Source organism: Rana temporaria, chromosome 3 (genome assembly GCF_905171775.1).
Source record: "Rana temporaria chromosome 3, aRanTem1.1, whole genome shotgun sequence".
In the NCBI taxonomy this organism is placed as follows: Eukaryota; Metazoa; Chordata; class Amphibia; order Anura; family Ranidae; genus Rana; species Rana temporaria.
This window is the reverse complement of record NC_053491.1, coordinates 158437289-158458702: the sequence shown is the minus strand read 5'-3', so window position 1 is coordinate 158458702 and position 21414 is coordinate 158437289. Positions and strand designations below refer to the sequence as shown.

Here is a 21414-nt window from a genome sequence, read left to right as displayed (position 1 = left end):
GGATGTCGTCTGCAAAAGCAGCAACCTTGAATTCCCTCCCCGCTATGGTAACTCCTTTAATGTCAGGGTTATTAGGTAATTTGTTCAAGAGGGGCTCTAGTGTCAGAACGAAAATCAAGGGGGATAGGGGGCATCCTTGACGGGTGCCGTTGCTAATGGAGAAGGCGCCTGACAGGAAGCCGTTGGTCTTTACCCTGGCCGACGGGTTGGAATAGAGGGCGTCAATATACGTGGCCATGCGAGGCATTAGGCCTATGCTTTTCAGGACCTCCCGCATGTAGTCCCAGGCTACCCTGTCAAACGCCTTCTCCGCATCAAGGGATAGGAAGAAGCCCCTAGCTGTCGACGTCTGTAGCCAATGTTGTATGTTTAGAGCGCGTATGGAATTGTCTCTGGCCTCCCTGCCTGGTACAAACCCTACTTGATCCAACGTGACCAGTCCCGGGATGAGAGGGAGCAGTCGATTGGCTAAAATTTTTGCGTAGAGTTTTATGTCTACGTTGAGTAGGGAAATGGGTCTGTAGTTTGCGGCTAGTAAAGGATCCTTGCCCTCTTTAGGGATGACTGTTATGTGAGCTTCTAGGAGCCTGCCCATCTGGGTTTGAGGGTCCACTAGGGAGTTAAACATTTTGAGCATCTCCTGGTTTAGGGTCTCCTGAAATGTTTTGTAGTAAACCAGGGTTAAGCCGTCCGGCCCCGGACTCTTCCCCACTTTCATCTGTTTTATGGCTAAGTGAAGTTCCTCTTTGGAAAGGGGAGATTCAAGGGCTTTGGCTTGTTGTGAGGAAATGGGCTTGGGGCAGTACTCAGCCAGAAAATCCCGTATTCGGGAGGCCCGGGTGGAGGCAGTGCCACATCCTGGATTCCCTCGGGGTAGATTGTAAAGGTTAGCATAGAATTTCTCAAAGTGTTTCGCTATGTCCTCATTCTTAGAAAGAAGAGACCCGTGTTTATCTTGAATTTGGTGGATTTTAGAGGAAGGCCTGGCTACCTGTATCATGCGGGCCAACATCCTGCCACTTTTGTTGCCGTGTTCATAGAACACTTTTTGTTGCAAAACGTAACGCCTCCTCGCACGTTTCCCGAGTTCATCCAGGAGTGTAGATCTGGCCTGCACCAAGTCCTGTAGGACAGTTTGTGAGGCTGCTTGTTTATGTATTCTCTCTAATCTATTGATAGTTTGGATGAGCGATCTGACACGCTCTTGGTGTTGTCTTTTGGCAGCTGTCGCCAAGGCTATAAGTTTCCCCCTCACTACGCACTTGTGCGCTTCCCATAGAATGACAGGTGTAACCTCTGGATCAGAGTTTTCCTGAAAGTAAGTTTGAATGTGGGACTTGATCTGGGCAACTGTAACAGGGTCCTTCAATAGAGAGGGGTTTAGGCACCAAGTTTTCGTGGATACGTTAACTTCAGGGAATGAAAGTGTCACTGTTATCGGATGGTGATCGGATAAGAACATTGGCTCTATAGTGGCGTGAGATAGAAATGATAAGTCTGCTTGGGAGAGAAAGAAATAGTCTATCCTTGAATATTTTTGATGAGGTGAGGAGTAGAATGTGTAGTCTTTGACATTTGGGAATAGTGTACGCCAAGTGTCGTGTAGCGTTAGGTTCTGGAGCTGCAACTTAATCTGGCGTAGGGCTCGATAAGGGAGTGTGGTGGAGCCAGAGGAAGAATCTAGGGTGGGATTCAACCTAGCGTTAAAATCCCCACCGAGGATCAACAGTCCCTCCTGGAAGGTGGAGAGCAAATCTCCCATCCTCCTGAAGAATGTAACTTGGTGTTCGTTGGGGCTGTAAATGTTAACTATGGTGACTGGTTTAGCTGCGAATTTGCCTTTGAGGAAAATAAATCTGCCTTCTGGATCAATCAAAGTGTCAGTCAGGCGGAAATCGGCATGCTTAGAAATGAGGACAGAGACCCCTTTGGTCTTCGCGGAGGGGTTCGTGGAATGCCAGGCTTGTTTGTATATGTGGTTTGCAAGCTTTGGCACTGATCCCGACTTGAAATGCGTCTCTTGAAGCAGTAAAAAGTGTGCTTTGTGTTTGGAAAGGGCTGCAAGGACTTTCGACCTTTTCTCGGGGATGTTAAGGCCCTTCACATTCAGAGAGAGGCATTTGAGAGATAAACGGTTGGACCTATCCATTTCGTGGAATTCTAGAGATCAAAAAGGGGGTTTCGGGAAAAGCCTTGACCCTGCTGGGGGAGGATGAGGAGCGTCCCTCTAGGAGGGAAGGGAGAAGGAGAGGGGGAAGAGAGGATTGAGGGTCTGGTTTGCGTGGGATGTAGATAGGACAAGGAGGGGGGTTAAAAGGTAGTAGGGGACAGGCAGAAGAGGGGGGAGGAATCAGGTAATCGAGTGGTATGGGTTGGGAACCCGAGTCTACAGGTGAGACAAGGGGGGAGAGGGTTTATATGTGAAACTCAGTAATCACGTCCCCTCAGTCTTAGAGGGGGGTAAAGGGGAAAAATCCCGAGGTGACTGCGAGGCGAGCCGAGACTCGTTTTTTTTTTATCACTGTAATAGTGTTGCCTACTACAGTGATTTCCAGATATCATGGGGATCGCCAAGATATGGAACATGCATAGTTGTATGGATCCAAGGTAGACAGATGTAACTATGCAAAAATACCCAAACCTGGAATTCAACTTAATGGCCATTGAGTTGTTATTCTTGATGAATTTTTACTATTTGCATTTCTGCAATAATTTTTCTTTAATGTAACCACGGAATGTACCTGGACTTGCTTGGAAAACCTCGAATTTATTCATTTTCTCATTCCACTACTGAATGTGTGTCTTCATCTCCATGCTTTACCGAAGAAAGAGAGAAGTAATAATTCATAAAAATCCTTTTGGAATTTTTGATTCCCCCCCCCCCCAAGGTTTTACCAGGGGGCCTTCACAGGTTTTCGATAGGTCCGTGAAAATTCTGTATTTTTCCGTTCTGATTATTATAATCAGATGTAGCAATGATGATCTTGTGCACAAGTATTTTTCTTTTTATTTAGATACTTGTCAGTCAGATTTCCTTTTCTAAAAAAAGCCTGAGGCTAATCAATGGAACAACACTTGATGCATTATTTGTTTTTTTGACACAGCATAGAGAAATAAAATGGCATCTCCTTTATCCATTTTTACAGTCCACATGTTTGCAAGGTTTAACTGTAAAACAGGCAGTTAGCAGTTATAACTGTAGATAAATGAGAGAATCGTAGATACATTTAAGGTGTTTGCAGATCTTTACCTTACCTTTATGTAATATTAGTACACATTAAAAGGATGTCACTAATGCTTTTTAACCTTCAAAAAGAGTTTCCACAGTGGCAAAAAAAAATATTTGATCCCCTGTAAGGGTCTAAATTTGTTATCATAGGTGTATTTTAAATGACAGAGACAGAATATCAACCAAAAAAAAAGACATGATACAAATGTTATAAATTGAGTTTAATTTCAGTGATTAAAATAAGTATTTGATCCCCTACCAAACAACAATATTTCTGGCTCCCAGAGACTGGCTGGCTACAGTATGTCCTCATGTGGTACACAGATCAGTCCTGTCAATTTAAGAAGGTGCTCCTAATGACAACTCGTGTATAAAAGACACCTGTCCACAGAATATCTTTCTTCTATTCAAGCCTCACCATCACAAGCAAGACCAGTCCAAGTGTCAAAGGACATCAGGAACAAGATTATAGACCCGCACAATGCTGGAATGGCTTACAAGACCATCAGCAAGAAGCTTGAGTAAGAAGGAGACAACTGTTGGGGCGAACATTCGCAAATGGAAGAAATACAAAATAACCATCAATCGCCCTTAGAACTCCATGCAAGATTTCACGTCATGGGGTAAGGATTGGGAGAAAGTGCTGTGGTCAGATGAGACCAAAATTGAGCTCTTTGGCATTAACTCAACTCGCTGTGTTTGGAGGAATAAAAATGCTGACTATGACCCTAAGAACACCATCCCTACAGTTAAGCATATATATATATATATGGAGACGTATTAAAAAAATAAATAAAATAAATAAACATTTGTTGCCTTTCATAGACAGTTGCGCTAATATCATGTAAAAAAAGAAACAGAGCGGCGCCTTCTAAGCATAGTAAGTAGGTATTTAATAAGATAAAATCAATTCACAAAAATAATCTACTCACAAATGGAGCGTTACAATAGGCATCTAAAATAAGGGTTCATCCGCTGGGGGTCCCGGGTGAAGACTTTAGTCACTCGGTGTCCGGTGGACTCGATACAGCTGGTTCCCTTGCCTCGAGTGGCAGCGTCGGTGGGGGCCGAATGCCCTCGGAACCTTGGAGAAGGGGAGCTTGTTTCCCGAGTGTGCAGCTGTTCGAAAAAAAAATTTGGATGTGTGTTTTTTCGAAAAACATTAAAAAATATTTTGGAGGTTTTAAGTAATCTTCAAGCCTAAAATGATTTTTAAAACATGTAAACAAAAAATGTAAAAATTGTCTCCAGGACTGCCATTGTGGAGGAGGTGGTAGGAGAACGGTGGGTGGAGGGAAGGCAGCAATATGCACCTTTGCAGACAAAAAAATCCTTGCACCGGACATGAGAGTTCGATAATATTTACAGTATAAGGGGGCAAAATATACTGTACAATTGTCATAGGAAATCCCATAAATATATAATAATGTAAGACTGAATATTCAGATCCTTTCAGAAGCCCAACAGTTTTTTTTTTTTTTAAAGATTTTACTCAAACAGGAATATTCGAATGTCTGACTCAATATCGCCATCATCTGCTAATGACTCAATCCAATAAAAGAGGCAGACAGGATGGAAACAGTCTAATTTCCTTTCTCTTAAAATGTGGTTTCAAGTGAAAATAAAGCAATCTGTAATATCTTAGAAATGCTAAAATGTGTCTAATAGTAAAATATACTGTATGTCATAGCTGGGAGCTGGATAGGCAAAACAGAAACAACTCCAGGCCGTAGGCTTAAATATGTTCATTTGCAGCACTGAATGCCTCTAATATAGTTCAAGCCAGAGTAAAGTCTGTGGGTCTTAGTTACTAAAGAAATAAAGACTTTAGTAACTAAGACTCCCTATGTTTTTCTTTTCAAAACATACCAAGAGGTCATTTGCTTTCACCTTGCTTATCCCTAGTTTGTATGTACTGAAACATATTACTGTTGTAGGGACAATAGGGTTACCGTATTTATCGGCGTATACCGCGCACTATTTTGCCCTGAAAATCAGGGCAAAATCGTGGGTGTGCGATATACGCCGATACCCGCTTTCCCGCCACGAGTTTGAATACTGCGCCGGCATATACCGAGCGCAGTACACTCGTGAATCTTCGGGCAGTCTCGGCGCCTCTCGCACTGACGTCCTGAGCGTACAGGACGTCAGCGCGACAGTTGCCGAGCCTGCCCGAAGATTCACGAGTGTACTGCGCTCGGTATATGCTGGCGCAGTATTCAAACTCGTGACGGGAAACGAGCGGGGAGGACGCGAGGACGCCGCAGAAGGACGCCGGACCCGCCGAAGAGGACACCCGACCCGCCGAAGAGGACACCCGACCCGCCGAAGAGGACACCCGACCCGCCGAAGACGGACGCCGGACCCGCCGAAGAGGACACCCGAAGCCGCAGAAGGACGCCGGACCCGACGAGGCCGCCGATGGACGCCGCGCAAGACACCAAAACTGTAAGTACAAAAAAACAAAAAAACGTTTTTTTCCACAGGATTGGGGGCCACTTTAGGGGTGCGCGGTATACACGGGAGCGCGTTATACCGCAATAAATACGGTATCTTCATAAAGGAATAGAGATCGATAACTTAGCTTGGTAAATAAGATGAAATAATGTTCACTTTGAACAACCAATCAATTACCAAAACAGGATATTTGCTTTCATGTGATTGGATGAGTGAAGTAAACAAACACTATATTACCAAAAGTATTGGGACGCCTGCCTTTACACGCACATGCACTTTAATGGCACCCAGTCTTAGTAGGGTTCAATATTGAGTTGGCCCAGCCTTTGCAGCTATAACAGCTTCAACTCTTTTGGAAAGACTATCCACAAGGTTTAGGAGTGTGTCTATGGTAATTTTTGACCATTTCATGCTCCCAACTTTGTGGGAACAGTTTGGTATGGCTCCTTCCTGTTCCAACATGACTGCGCACCAGTGCATAAAGCAAAGTCCATAAAGACATGGATGAATGAGTTTGGGGTCAAGGTACTTAACTGGCCTGCACAGAGTCCTGACCTCAACCCAATAGAACACCTTTGGGATAAATTAGAGCAGAGACTGCTAGCCAGGCTTTCTTATCAACATCAGTGCCTGACCTCACAAATGTGCTTCTAGAAGAATGGTCAAACGTTCCCTTGGACACACTCCTAAACCTTGTGAATAACTTTTCCAGAAGAGTTGAAGCTGTTATAAATGCAAAGCGTGGGCCAACTCAATAGTGTACCCTATGGACTAACACTGGGATGCCATTAAAGTTTATGTGCACATAAAGGCAGGTGTCCCAATACTTTTGGTAATATAGTGTAGCTTATTCACTAACCAAAGTGAGATTACACTGTGTGAGCAAGCTCTGTTCCTTTATTAAAGGAACACTAAATGTTTGTTTTTTATTAGATCAATTGATTGCTGTAAGCTAGAGCATTTAAATATCACTTACCTCGTTTTTCCTTTTGACCTCCAAAATCCAGTAATCCAGGTTTGAAAATGCCATTTCCTGTCACTCCTCTTTTTGCTTTCCACCAGCATCTGAGCCGTTTTGCATGGTGGAAAGCAGAATGTGCTCACCCCCTCCCTATGACTACGGCCCTGCGTGAAGATGCTCTCTTTTTTTTTTTTTTTATTTCATAAATTCTTTATTGGGTGAATAACAGTGTACCATACATAGTACATAATACAATAAGTAGGCAATTTAACAATAAGATAATTTTGGCATAGATAGAATACAACCATTTAGTTATTACAAGGAAATCAGGCATAAGTAGCAGATCTATCACCTTAAGTTGTGTTTTCTCATTTTCTACTTTTTTCTGACTGAAGCAAAAAAAAACGAAGAAATATATGTATGCGCATGTAAGTGCATATTGTACCGGAGTATAGGAGGGGGTATGAGGGAGGGGGAAAGGGAAGAAAAAAAAAAAAAAAAAAACCTTTCTCCAAGACATTTTAACCGTATTGACATAAGTATATATAGGAAAGATTATATATATACTGAAATCCAAGGTGTTTTCCTGTCCTTAGACCACTTTCATGACATAACCTGCTGATAATTTTGGGATACCTTAAATGTAGTCCAGTTGGACCAAATCGCTGAGAATTTGACAATTCTCTCTTGGGAGATGCTGATAATTTCTTCAACTCTTTCTATGTTATTAATACTCCGAAACCATTCCACTTTCGTTGGCACATGGGGGGAACGCCAGTGACATGGAATGCACTGACGCGCCGCATTGATCATGATCAGGGAGAGGGATTTCAGGTATTGTTTCTTAGGGATAGAGTTATAGTGCAGTAGGTATTGAAGCGGCGTAAAGCTCAGGTTCTCTGAGGTAACCTGTTTAACAGTTTCGTGTACCGATATCCAGAAAGATTGAATTAAAGGGCATGACCACCAAATGTGTAGCATCAAGCCTTCCTCGCTTTTACATCTCCAGCATCTATCAGATACCTGAGGTGAAATTTTGTGTAGGGTAGAAGGGGTTCTGTACCATCTGGTTATGATCTTGAAACAACTTTCTTGTGTGGCCACATTGAGTGATCCTTTTTGGGCGTACAGATATATTTTTTCCCAGTCTTCGATTGACAAAGTTGTGTCTAAATCTCTCTCCCACGCCTTACATGATGAACTGGAGAAGTCGTTGGAGTCCTCAAATAGTGAATTGTAAAGGGATGAGATAATGTGTCTTTGAGGAGTATTTTTGGTGCATAGTTTCTCTAACATTGTCAAGGGTCTTGTCCAATGGTGAATATTATCACTCTTGGTTAAAAAGTGCTTGATTTGGGTGTAGTTCCAGTGTGATAAGATACAGGGCTTGATGTTCTTGAGTAGGTCATCTCTAGATAAGAACTTGTCATTTTTAAAGAAGCGTTTAGATAGGACATTGCTGTGAGGCCACTTATGCGTTGGGAACGATTTTTCTAGACCAGGAGGAAAGTCTGGATTGCTTAAAAGTGGTGTTAGAGGGCCTAGCCAAGGGGAAGGATTTATGCTCTTGAAGGTGTAGCGAAAGATCTCTAGGGTGGGGCCTATAATGGGATGTGTTTTGATTGACTTTGAGTGATATTTGGGGTTAATCCAAGGTAGATATTTTAAATCGTGAGGGGATTGGGATTGCTCAAGGTTCACCCAATCTTTCACCCTATGATGTAGGTTCCAGTCCACGATTCTTGTTAGTAGGGCCGCCTGATGGTATTTTCTTAGATCAGGTAGAGCTATGCCTCCCCCATTTCTGGGCAAATTTAGTCTGGAAAATCTAATTCTTGGGGGCCTGCCTCTCCAGATAAAGGAGGAACAAGCTTTACGGAAGGTATTGAAAAATGAAAGGGGAATTTTGATAGGCAATGTTTGCATGATATAGAGGAACCGCGGTAGGATAGTCATTTTGATTAATGAAGCTCGTCCGAACCATGAAATATTAAGTGAATTCCATCTCTTTAGATCCTCTTGTGTTTCCTTCATTGCTGGTATGTAATTGAGATGGAAGAGGTCTTTCAGATCAGAAGAGATTTCAATTCCCAAATACTTGATGCTTCGTTTTGCCCAATTGAATGAAAAGTTTTTTTTACATAGGTCTATTACACTGGAAGGTATTGAGATGTTGAGGGCATTAGATTTGGAATGGTTTATTTTTAGATTAGACAATAAATGGAAATGTTCCAGGTCTTTAAGAAGGTTAGGCAAGGTTATGTGAGGTTCTGAAAGGAAGAGGAGCAGGTCGTCTGCAAAGGCTGCCAATTTGTATGTAGTATTCTGGATCTCAATTCCTTTGATATCTTCGTTTGATCTGATTTTATTTAATAGGGGTTCGAGTGTTAAAACAAATAATAGGGGGGAAAGAGGGCATCCCTGTCTGGTTCCGTTACGCAGATTGAAGGCGCCCGACAGATGGCCATTGACCCGGACTCTGGCGGTAGGATTAGAATACAGGACTTTGATGTAAGCTTTCATTTGAGGTAAAAAGCCAATGTGTGTTAACACTGCGTCCATGAAGTCCCAGGCCACTCTGTCGAACGCCTTCTCGGCGTCTAGGGATAAGAAAAAGCCCTGTTTCTGATTCGACATTAGCCAGTGATTTATGTTGAGGGCCTTTATTGTGTTATCCCGACCCTCCCTTCCCGGGATGAATCCCACTTGGTCTAGGGCTACAAGAGAGGTTAGCAGGTGGAGGACCCTATTTGCCAATATTTTGGCATATATCTTTACATCCACATTTATTAGTGAAATTGGTCTGTAATTGCTGACCTGTGTCACGTCTTTTGCTTCTTTGGGTATTACCGCGATGTGGGCCTCTAGCAATTGTTTGGGGGGGTTTTGTTCCGAATGTAGTGTTTGAAATGTTTTCAGAAACCTTGGCTTTAATATTCCCATTAGGCCGTGATGTAGCAAGAATGAATGCGCACCGCAAACCAGGAAGTCAGTGAGAATAATGATTCAGGAGTGACGGAGGTGAATAAAACAGCTCGATTTCAACAGGTATCAAACTAGTTATAATGCAAAACATTACTTTTTACTTTATCAGCTACTGTCAGACTTTAATTTAAGAGGAAAATATTTTTGTCTTTACAACCCCTTTAAATTAACCCTGGTATACTGTAAACTACAGGGGTAGGGATTGATGTCAATAGTTTGGTATGTTGAGCAGTGAAGAATTTTCTAATTTAGCAAACCAAAGAGCCATAAACCACGCATAGAAAAAGAAAATATATACGCTGTGCTTTATTTACCGATGTTTTTGGAAATGTGATTTAGGTAGCCAACACCAACTATAATGAAGATTTTCTCCGTAACATTAGTAAAGCTCATAATGAAGAATCTTTTATTAACAAATGTTCCTAGTTTGCATTTAGTGTTATTGGTTCTCACAAAAAATTATATTTTCTCTCTGGATACCTTCTCAACTCTGCAAGACTGCAATGATATGAAATGTTTGATATACTGCAGCAATATACTGAAGAAACAAATTGGTTTCATGATAGTAGCTTTATATTAAGAGTCTCTACAAAATTGGGAAGGGAACATTCATTTTAAAGTTTTCAGCAACTTCGCAATGTGGAGTATACACAGATATATATATATATATATATATATATATATATATATATATATATATATATATATATATATTTATGTGAAATGGTTTACCTGTGAAATGATATGTCCAGCCAGTCTTGTCATCCAGGCAACCCGGCGGTCTGCAGAGCCATATCCTAGACCTTTCTGCAGGCTATGCTGTTGTTAAGTAATGCAGCATGGTTCTTGGCCCACACCAGACTATATGACTGGACAATAAAGTAACAACAGTACACCTTTTTATGGATCTTTACACCAATACACTGTAGTAAAATTACTGCAATGCATAGTAACTCATGTTATTTGCATTGGTGCAATGGGCCTGATCCACAAAAGGGATACGCCGGCGTATCTACTGATACGCGGTCGTATCCCTGTTTCTATCTATGGAACTGATCCACAGAATCAGTTTCACATAGATAGGCAGAAGATCTGACATGTGTAAGGGACTTACACTGTTGGATCTTAGGATGCAGTATCGCAGCCGCCGCTGGGGGCATTTCTCGTCGAAATCCAGTGTCGGGTATGCAAATTAGCACTTACGGAGATCCACGAAGCTTTTACGCTTCGTTTTTTCTCCGTAAGTATTAGTTTGCCGTCGCAAAATTAGGGCTGCTTTTACAAGGCCTAAACTGTTTACACCTTGTAAAAGTAGACCCTTCTACCCTGCGTCACTGTAATTTTTATTTTTTTTTTCCCGCGGCAAATCGTTTTTTTTTTTTTTACGCCCGTCGCGATTCTCAAAACCCGGCGCAACGTAAAACCGCGCAAAGCACGTCGGGAAAATGACGTCGGGAGCATGCGCAGTACGTCCGGCGTGGGAGCGCGCCTAATTTAAATGGGACTCGCCCCATTAAATTAGGAACGCCTTGCGCCGGACGGATTTAAGTTACACCACTCAAAATTTCTAGGTAAGTGCTTTGTGGATCGGGCACTTAGGTAGAGATTTTGCGGCGGTGTAACTTAAATCCGAGTATTTAAGTTAAGCCCGCTCGTTGTGGATCAGGCCCAATGTGTGCCCTTCATCACCCAAATGCACCTTCCAAATACACCTGTATTGTAGTGCTGTGTTACTGAAAGCGCTGTATGCATGATTTTTGGTCCATTGTGGCATCTTAGGAAGTCCATTTATATGAATGTGCTGCCCTAAAGCAATGCATTACCATGTGCGTGTTTATGTGCGATATACGTCGGCAGAATGGCACGGGCAGACAAATGGGCATACCTGTATATCCCTTTGAATTTGCCGCCTAGCGGGCGCGCGCCTCTGGAGTGTGCTCACGGGTCCTGCGAACTTGATGTTCGTTCGGCTGCGACTGCGGTGTGGAGAGGCAGAACGGGGAGATGCCGAAGTAAACAAGGCATTTCCCTGTTCTGCCTTGTGACATGTCAGGGATCTACTGCTCCGTCATCGGGAGTGATTGCTGTCATGTCAGTGGTAGCCCACCCCCCCCACAGTTAAAATCACTCCCTAGGATACACTTAACCCCTTGATCGCCCCCTGGTGTTTTAATCCCTTCCCTGCCAGTGCCAGTTTCCCTTCCATGCCAGAAGGCGATTAAGCTAATCGCCTTTCCAGCCCCTCGGCAGAAGGAGGAAGTGAAACAGGAAGTCCCCTTCTCCTGAAGCCCCCACTCCCCCCCCAAAAAAAATTACATGCCAAATGTGGCATGTAAGGGGGCGAGGAGTGGGTTAAGTGGAAGTTCTATTTTTAGGTGGAACTCCACTTTAAATGGACGCAGTGCCGTATTGCAAAAAAATGGCCTGGTCATTGGGCAGCCATATCTTCCGGGGCTCAAGTGCTTAATGCACAGCAGCTGATTGGTGTGAATGGTCCCTAATCTGCACAGAACAACTACCTTCAAAAAAATTATTTACAGTGTTATGCCAACAATGCAATAGAACCATGAGGTGCTAAATATCCCTCTCAGTCTGGTGATTGCTACTATCCAAAGGTTCAAAACAGGCGTAAAACCCCTTAAGCTTTATAATCATGTCTAAGATTATAATATTTTGTATATTAAATTGTAGCAATTAGTTACTTTTTTGGCTTTCTGTTCCCAATAATCAGCTTCTGATTAATGTACTGACATTAGTATTATGCTAGGTTATTCTAGATTATTGCAGAATGTTTAAATGTTTAGGAATTATGGGCCAGATTCACATACAATTGCGGCCGTGTAACGTAACCTGTTTACGTTACACCGCCGCAAGTTTACAGTGTTAGTGCCCGATCCACAAAGCACTTACCTGTAAACTTGCGGCGGTGTATCGTAAACATGTCCCGCGCAAGCCCGCCCAATTCAAATGGGGTGGGTACCATTTAAATTAGGCGGGCTCCCGCGCCGGACATACTGCGCATGCTCCGTTCGCAATTTTCCCGACGTGCTTTGCGCGAAATACGGCGGCGCAACGTGTTTGTAAATTGCGACGTGCGTAACGTACTTACGCCGGGAATTTTTTTTTTCAAAAGCGACGCGGGAACGACGGGCATACTTTAACATGGTGGAGTAATTTTACACCATGTTAATAGCAGCCCTAACTTTGCGACGTGAAACTAAGGCCGGGTACACACGGACAAACATGTATGGTGAAAGCGGTCCGTCGGACCGTTTTCACCATACATGTCTGCCAGAGGGCTTCTGTACGATGGTTGTACACACCATCGTACAGAAGTCCGCGCGTAAACAATACGCGGGGCGTGTCCGCGGTGTCGCCGCGTCGATGACGCGGTGTCGCCGCGACAATGACGCGGCGACGTGGGCGGCCCGCCTTTAAAATGCTTCCACGCATGCGTCGAAGTCATTCGACGCATGCGAGGCACGGCGGGCGGCTGGACATGTACGGTAGGTCTGTACTGACGACCGTACATGTCCGAGCGGGCTGAATTCCAGCGGGCTGTTTTAAAACAAGTCCAGGAATATTTGTCTGCTGGGAAAAGGCCCGGCGGGCAAATGTTTGCTGGAATTCGGCCCGCTCGCGCCCACACACGAGCAAACATGTCTGCTGAAACTGGCCTGCGGGCCAGTTTCAGCAGACATGTTTGCTCGTGAGTATGGGGCCTAAGACTTAATCTCTTTTCTTTTCAGTTTTTGTAATAATTGACATTATTTTCCTTGTATATAAAGACTCCAAAACTATGCATCGAGTGTCAGGCTTTGCAGCCTGTCAGCCCTTTAAAGTGATAGTAAACAGAGAAGTGTTAATTACCATAATTGACTCACAGAAATCATATTTATCATGACACTGATATTGAGGGGCTTCTATTACTCTGTTGATGTATGCTCACTACAGTGTCTGGCCAGTCACATGGCAAAAAAAAAGAGTTAAAAAAAAGCATGGGGTCGGAGTGAATATATCAAACATTACTTGAAGAATTGTTTCATGTTATTTGGACTTTTACGCATGAATTTCCACTGATTTTATAGACGTTGTGTTTATATATGAATTGAAGTGGTTATTAATTACACATTTATTGTACACACAAGTATTTAAATGCTTATTAACTGCACATAATTATTCTGACTAGATAGCGCCCTTTACATTTATTTTTAATTTCTTATTAGTTTAGCACTAACTAGAGGTGCAGCACTAGTTTCTCAGCTTACAGATTGGTGCGTTACTCTCTTTAATTTTTCAATAATAAGTGGTGTCAGAATATAGTGTATATGACACTATCCATAAAAATTTAAATTTTCTGTGACACCAAATACATCTTAAAGACATCTTCCAAGCGCGTAATTTAACTTTTGCACTGCCAGAGCCATTTAAAAAAAAATATTGGGGAAAGCAGAGACCCTGAAGAATAAATTACTGTTGGTGTTTTTATTAGGGCTACTGGTTAGGGATGAGCCGAACACCCCCCCGTTCGGTTCGCACCAGAACCTTCGAACGGACCGAGCGTTCGCGCGAACCTTTAGAACCCCAGTGAAGTCTATGGGACTCAAACGTTCAAATTCAAAAGTGCTCATTTTAAAGGCTAATATGCAAGTTATTGTCGCAAAAACTGGTTTGAGAACCCGGGTCTTGCCCCAGGGAACATGTATCAATGGAAAAAAAAGTTTTATTCTGGAGCAGTGATTTTAATGATGCTTAAAGTGAAAAAAAATTCCTTTAAATATTGTACCTGCTGGGTGTTACTATAAGAAAAAAGTCATTTAAAACTGCTTGCGGCTTTAATGTAATGTCTGCAATATGGATGAAAATCATTGAGAAAAATAGCATGGGTTTCCCCCCCCCCCCTTCCCCGAAGGTCATTACCAGACCCTTTGGCCCTATATACTTTTAACAGCAGTATACAGGCGGTGCAAACAAGAAAGGGACTGTAGGTTTGTTGTTAGGTATAATCTGTTTGTGATTTTTAACTGGTACTTTTTTAAAGTGTAGCTCCAGCCAAAAAAATCTATTTTTTAAGCTTTTTGGAAAACATAGTGAGGGGTTATCACCCCTGTAACATTTGTTTTGCTGTCTGTGCGCATCTTTTCAGAAGATTGCACCTCACTTTCTGTCCCAATGACAAATGATTTTTTGAAAATTTGGGTTTTTTGGTGCCCCTCGGCCTCCTGACTGTGTTTTAAAGGTTCAACTTCACATCTATGCGATGCATCAGAGTATGTGCCTTGCCGCAGAACAGCGTATTAATTTGAGAATGAACTGCCTGCCACCCCTCAATAGCACATGGGCCTTTTTTTTATTTTATTTTTTAATGCCGCTGCATCAAAATGCATGGTGCTTTTGTTAGCATGCATTTTTATTTTTGTGATTTTTTATTTATTTACACAAATCACAAAAATGTATGCCAACAAAATCACCATGCATTTTTTTGAGAATCGTGATCTTCATTGTGATTCTCATTTTTCCCAGAATCGTGCAGCTCTACTGCCTTTAGGAATTAATATGAGAAACACCAGCAAATCTATTGACGTAGCTTTAGGTGCACACTGTACAGAGGACAGACAGTACACCACGTGAAAATACTGCAGCTAGCACAATCACCTGCCTGCCTGTCAGTAAATTAGAAAGAGCGGATCTATCTAAACTCAATACAGTGTATAAATATATATACAACACCTGGGATGCATATATATCCTCTACACACTGTAACTCTAACTGACTAGCCTGCCTGCCTGCCTGCTCTATCTGACTCCAAAAAAAACTCCAAAAATTCCACTCTCTCTCTCTGTAAACCACCAACACACTACACAAGGCCGACTTCCAGGCAACATTATATAGTGTGGGGCGTGTACTAAACCCCCTGAGCCATGATTGGCCAAAGCCACCCTGGCTTTGGCCAATTATGGCTCTCCGTTTTTTGCACGCTGTGATTGGACAAGCATGCGTGTCATAGTGCATGCTTGGCCAATCACCAGCCAGCAATGCACTGAGATGCCGCAGTGAATTATGCACATGTTTTTCATGCTAGATTGCAGCACAGGTCTAAAAATAATACAAAATACACCAACATTCAAGTACAAATCTTGCAGCACTGGGGTCATCAGTTTGAATCCCAACCAGAGTACTTCATGCATTGAGTGTACATGTTCTCCTTGTGCTTGCGTAGGCTTCTGCCGGGTGCTTCAGTTTTCTTCCACACTCGAAAAACATTCTGATAGGTTAACTGGCTCCTGTCTAAATTGTCCCCAGTGTATGTATGCCATTGAGGGAAGGGACTTGTGTAAATGTACAATATATGTAAATTGTCTTTAAAACCTGTAATAAATAATATAAATACAAATTCATTTGTTTCTTGTATGTGAGCTAGTTTTGCTTAGTATGCTGTTCATTTTTAATATGTATGTTACCTGTATTGTGAAAAAGTTTTATGTAAAATAGCACATTATTAATATCAGAACAAATGATACTGTTATAGACAGATCAAATTTTCCGTACATTCTTGGTTTTTGAACCATATTCCTTTTTCAAACTATATCCATTGCACGACTTGCAATCTACATTTATAGTAATACCTTTCAAGAAAGTTGTATTTTCATATGTATAAATGGATCTAGAGCCTTGTAATATAAAGTAGGAACACATTAAAAGGAAGAATATAAAGGTCTTTATTCCTGACCCGACACATAAAAATAAGCTCACATCTAGCTAAAGGCTTTTCATTAATGAAATGATAGTGATGTGAATTGCTGAAGGCAGCTACTATCAAAGCCCCATGCAAATCCTCAAATACAATCTACAGACTATGTTTTGCAAGTGAGTACAATCCAGAACAGTATCAGGGGATTATTCTAATTCAAGAGGATTGAGCTTCATGCCACAGCAGGTACGGTGGATAGTGCAGAGGGATAGCTAAGGTCAGAAACAGCTGATTACATTTTATGAGTAGTATTTAGAGTAGGGGATCTCATTTTTTTTGTATTTTGAACATATTACCTGAATCTATGACATTTACCTGGGTATCAAGCACAGTGCAGAGTATATAAGGTTTGCCTATCCTAAAGTCTAAGGTAAATGTTTTATCCCCAAACACCCCCTCTCATCTTAAAACAGTTATTTGAACAGATATTTTGCCTAGGCAGTGTAAAGAAAATAATATTACCAACTTGAATTTCATATATGATTGCATGTAATTTCACTCATCAGTGGGGTTTAATGCGATGTCAGAATGAAATAACATCACTCTTGTTAACATAGTTTGATTGATCTAGTCCACTTGTCTTAGCATATCATCTTTTTCTTACCAGCACCATGGTATCTTTAGCACAATCAGCTTGTACATTTCCCTAGGACACTGCCCATTTTTTTCCTTCCACACAGTTTTCGCTTTCCAATTGTACCACAAGGCTGTCGCTGGTGATTACTAAGCATTGCTTATCCTTCCACAAACTGATTTCAGTTCCTGATATCATAGGTCTATAGAACTTGCCTGTTTATATATCTTATAATGTTTTGGAACATATTCTAGCATGTTGGAACACGTTGCTTAGCTCTACTTAGGGTAAGAAAAGTTGCTAATTGCTGTAGTTATAACGGAGGTCACAGATGAAAATACATTATATTATACCTGTATGCACTTGCTAGGAATCAATTCTAAAAATCATAAGCATTGATATGGAGTTGCCTCCGCCCCACCCCCTTTTGAAACTATAACATCAAGTACTGATGTTGAAGACCTAGCGTGCAACCAGCATTCTTTTTTTTTTTAATTATAAAGTATTTTATTTGTAGAATTTGTTCAACTGTAGTACAGACTCAAATATGCCACTCTGTTCCTGTTTTTCCTAAATTCTTTATCTGTTGATAGCTCTGATTTGAATGTTCTCTTCGGCAAAGAGGGCACAGAAGACCAATCAGGGGATCCAAATTGTCCAGGCCAAGACACCTTTCTGCCCTGCTCTGTGTAATGTTCATAGGTTCCTGGGCTAGGATTTTGTGAGATATCTGTCATCTTGCCTGGAAATCGTACATCTTTGATACTAAAAGGAGCATAGCCTTCAGAGAATGTCCGCTCTTTGGCCCAAAATGATTGATACTCTGCCGGACTTGGTGTCTCCATCTTTTCATTAGAGCTGAAACGTTTTGCTGTTCTGGCTCCCAAAGTGTACCCCTTTTTACTCATGGGTTTCCTGTTCTGAAGATATATCATGTTGGTAACCTCTTCATTGTTATAGCATCCAGGCCCACATTGCGGGCTCCCTCTGATAGGAGCTAATTCATTACCCAAGCGGTCTGGTGCACAGTGATATGGAAATTGTTTACGTTCTTGTGTGCTGCCGAAACAAACTTTCAACCAGCAACCAGCATTCTAATACCCAGTGTGTTCAATAGAGATCAGATCAAGGATCTGTGGAGAACAATCAAGTTCCTTCACACTAAACTGTCAAATCCAGCTTTGTACAGGGTAGCACTCATGCTGGAACAGAAAAGCCAAACTGTTGCCAGAGGAATAGAAGCATGCCATCTTTTAAAATCTTTTAAATGCTCTAACTAAATGTAAAGGGTTGTCCACATACTTTAGGTCCATATACATTTGGCCATAAAGTGTACCATCTAAAATCCCACAGCTAAGGGTAGTCTAACTATGTGAGCAGTAACTAGGAAAAATACAGTAAGCACATCTACTGTACATGGTGTAGCACCCTCCTAATTAGGTTCTAGGCTATCAGGTATATTTAGCTCTTTTTATGCTCCTTTGTAATCAGTGGAGCTGTTGCTGATTGCGCTGGATTAATTTGGGTCCCACAGGTGGCACACTCGATTGCTTCTCCCTGCTTTCTGGAAAGAACCAGAACTTAGGAGTGGAGCAGGTTGAGTGGGCAGTTTGAATATTTATGAGGTCCCAGCCAATCTCGGAGGGGGCGTGCTTAGAAGGTGGCTAGAGAGAAGCTAAATAATCTGTGACTGCAATGTTTAATCTCCTTGTCTAGTAGGAGAAGCATCCAGGAAATCTTGTACCTTTACCAGGAGCCCACAAGACCCCAACTACCTTAAAGCAGGGGCCCTACCTGCAGAGAGAGAGAAAGAGCTTTCAAGCTACAGAAGCAGGATTTCACCTAAGATCCAGTCTCGCAATTCCACTAAGCTGCCTGACTCAGAGACACCTATGCACCAAAGGACTTGTGAGTACAGTCCTGAGAGCAAGATCTGGGTAAAATGCTGTTTGTTACCAACCCACCGTCCCCGCTCTGTTGCACTGAGACTGAGGTTCGCCCAGAATTGGACATTGCTTGGGTGCCCCAGTACTGTCCATTTGCCAGGAGCTGTGGCTAAGGGACTTTTTAATAAGAAGTAACTACTATAAGAGGGTGTCCTCTTATGACTATTCAACATCCTTGAGTATTCCATAGCTCCCTATGCCCCATCCAAGTGGCATTGTAATAAATTCAGAAAAAGCAACCCCCTAGACTAATTATTGAGCTACGTGAGTGTTTAAAACTTTTCATATTTCACAGAGGAGCTACATATGTTTGTTCAACTGTCCATCTACAGAATGAGTAGCTCATCAGTGCAGATATCTCAGCTTGTTTTCCTTGCCTCTTTTGATGTAAGGTAAGAATTGTAAAGTTGTGGACATTGTTTCCTGGGAGCTAAGATGCAGCTGAGAGGCAGAAATAGGGGGATTCTTGGACACAGATAAACTTTTTTTTCTGGAGAACTTCCTTATTGATATACTTTGAACTTATGAGTTAGGTAATCAGAAACTCCTTAGAAATAAATGTAGCGCTGGTCTCCCAATGAGTCGGGCGCTATTGTAAATTTAGGGGTGTCTCAGCCAATAGTTGGATTCAGACTCTGCTAATTCTATAAAAATTCGCCTCTGTTCTGGCTGTGGTTGTGCTCGGTAGAAATGTTCTCCTGTTGCCTGTAGGTGGCATTACCACCTCAAGCCCATGTTGGAACTCAGGCGAACCATGGTGTGTTAAGTGACCCTGCTCGGGAGCAGCCCAGTGGGAATGGTGCCCCGCTGTGCATGCTGGGAGGGGGTACTTAAGGGGCAGACGCAGTTTTTCGCCTCGTGGCCCTCCTGGCGCGAGGTGGGTGAGCGTGATTTCCCCCCGGGACCACGTTGGTCTGAGGTTGTGTTCCTATCAGGTGGGCTCAGCTATGCTGGCTGGGGCCTGTGGTTCTACAGGGGGTCCCAGGCTGTCCATCCAAGCGGGGGAGTTTTCTTGGTGAGGGAGACCGGGGGAGGACCTGCCCTGGAGGAGACAAGAAAAGCAAGCTGATGTCTCGGGATAGGCCTGGTGACCTTGTTAAGGAAAGGGATCCACTACGCAATTTGTCTTACAGCCTGCCGGGTTGGCTTAAAGGCTCTTTTGCTGTAAGACAGGAAGTTTGGGAAGGAAATCCTGTGGCAGAGGATTTCTGACTATCCATTCTGCGTTCTCAGACGGTCTGCAGCAGAGACTGTTTCTATACTCTCTGTGCATCATTCCAGCTGCTAGGCCATGTGAGAGGGGTCTATACAGGTGAACAATACCCACTCAGGAGTGAGCGGTGAACATTGGAACTTTGAATACTTTTTTGTTCATTCGTTACGCGTATCTGAACCTTCTACTTCTCTCTATACTCTCTACTTCCTTCACAAGTTTTATGCAGCAAAATAAATAAAGCCTACAGTTGAAGGTTTTACATCTTGTGTGGACATTGCAATTTCTACAGACTTCCTTCCCTGGACAATGAACTTAGAGGTAACGTGCAAAACCCAAAATCTAAACCAGCAGCTCCTTCGGGGGTAGTGCTACATAAAGTATAATTAAAACTTGTCTATTTGCGTGGGCCATAGGTTGCTGAAACTTTAGTCGTTATGTTAACTCCTACTATTTGATCGAAGGCTGTGTGTAGTCATGTAAATATAGAGACATTTATAGTTTGGTGTGATCAATGTTACATTATAGATTTCTGATAAAATCACAATAATTAAAAACATTTAATAAAAAACAAAATAAAATTTATTTCAACAGCTAATTTTTGAAATGTTAAGATAAACAAAACATTACAATATTTAATTTCAGTGCAAACCACCTTAAAGTTTAATAAATTCACCTAGTTGTATAGAATATTTAAAAACTTACCCAGTTGTATGATTATCAAAAAGCTAAAGACTACAAAATTAAAGTGTAAGTTCACCTTTTTTTCTCATGTTGATCCATTAAATTTAGGTATGTGCTCCTACCAAAGTATTTATTATTCTGTTCAGCCTGCCTTGTGATTAAGGTACACCTTCCAGATAGCACAGCTAGTTTGGTGACCTATATTTTCTCAGCTGCAGTTAATTGCACAATCAATGAACATTAACACACCGATAAAGTCATCGCTATTTTTTTCTGTTCTCAATTTCTATCAGGAAGCTCTCATTGTTAGACTGAAAGCATCATGCAATGCACTAATGCCTGACTGGCTCACACTGTTGCCACCCAAGCCTAAGTCCTGCTAACTTTAATTTTTAAATAAATCTCTAACATCATTAAATGGCAATTCTCAATATCTGTCTAGAGTTCAGCTGTAATTATCAACATATCTCATGCTTAGGTTCTACTTACAATTTTCTTTTGTCATTATATAGACATAATGCTTAAAAACAAAGCCTTCCTGTATATGCTGCTTAACTTCTAAGGTTTGTGTGACCTATACTGTGGTAGACTATGCATGACTGGCAATTACAATT

General features: G+C 42.0%; 1 protein-coding gene across 1 annotated transcript; it reads right to left on the bottom strand.

Moving 5' to 3' along the window:
• Window positions 1-17439: 17439 nt before the first annotated feature.
• LOC120930391 (protein pitchfork-like) lies at window positions 17440-18207 on the bottom strand. The gene is made up of 2 exons (XM_040341581.1): window positions 18145-18207; window positions 17440-18051 (listed from the first exon to the last, which is right to left on the bottom strand). Exons 1-2 carry the CDS (start codon window positions 18205-18207, stop codon window positions 17482-17484), a joined length of 633 nt encoding a protein of 210 aa, XP_040197515.1. The 3' UTR covers window positions 17440-17481.
• Between the last annotated feature and the right edge of the window lie 3207 nt (window positions 18208-21414).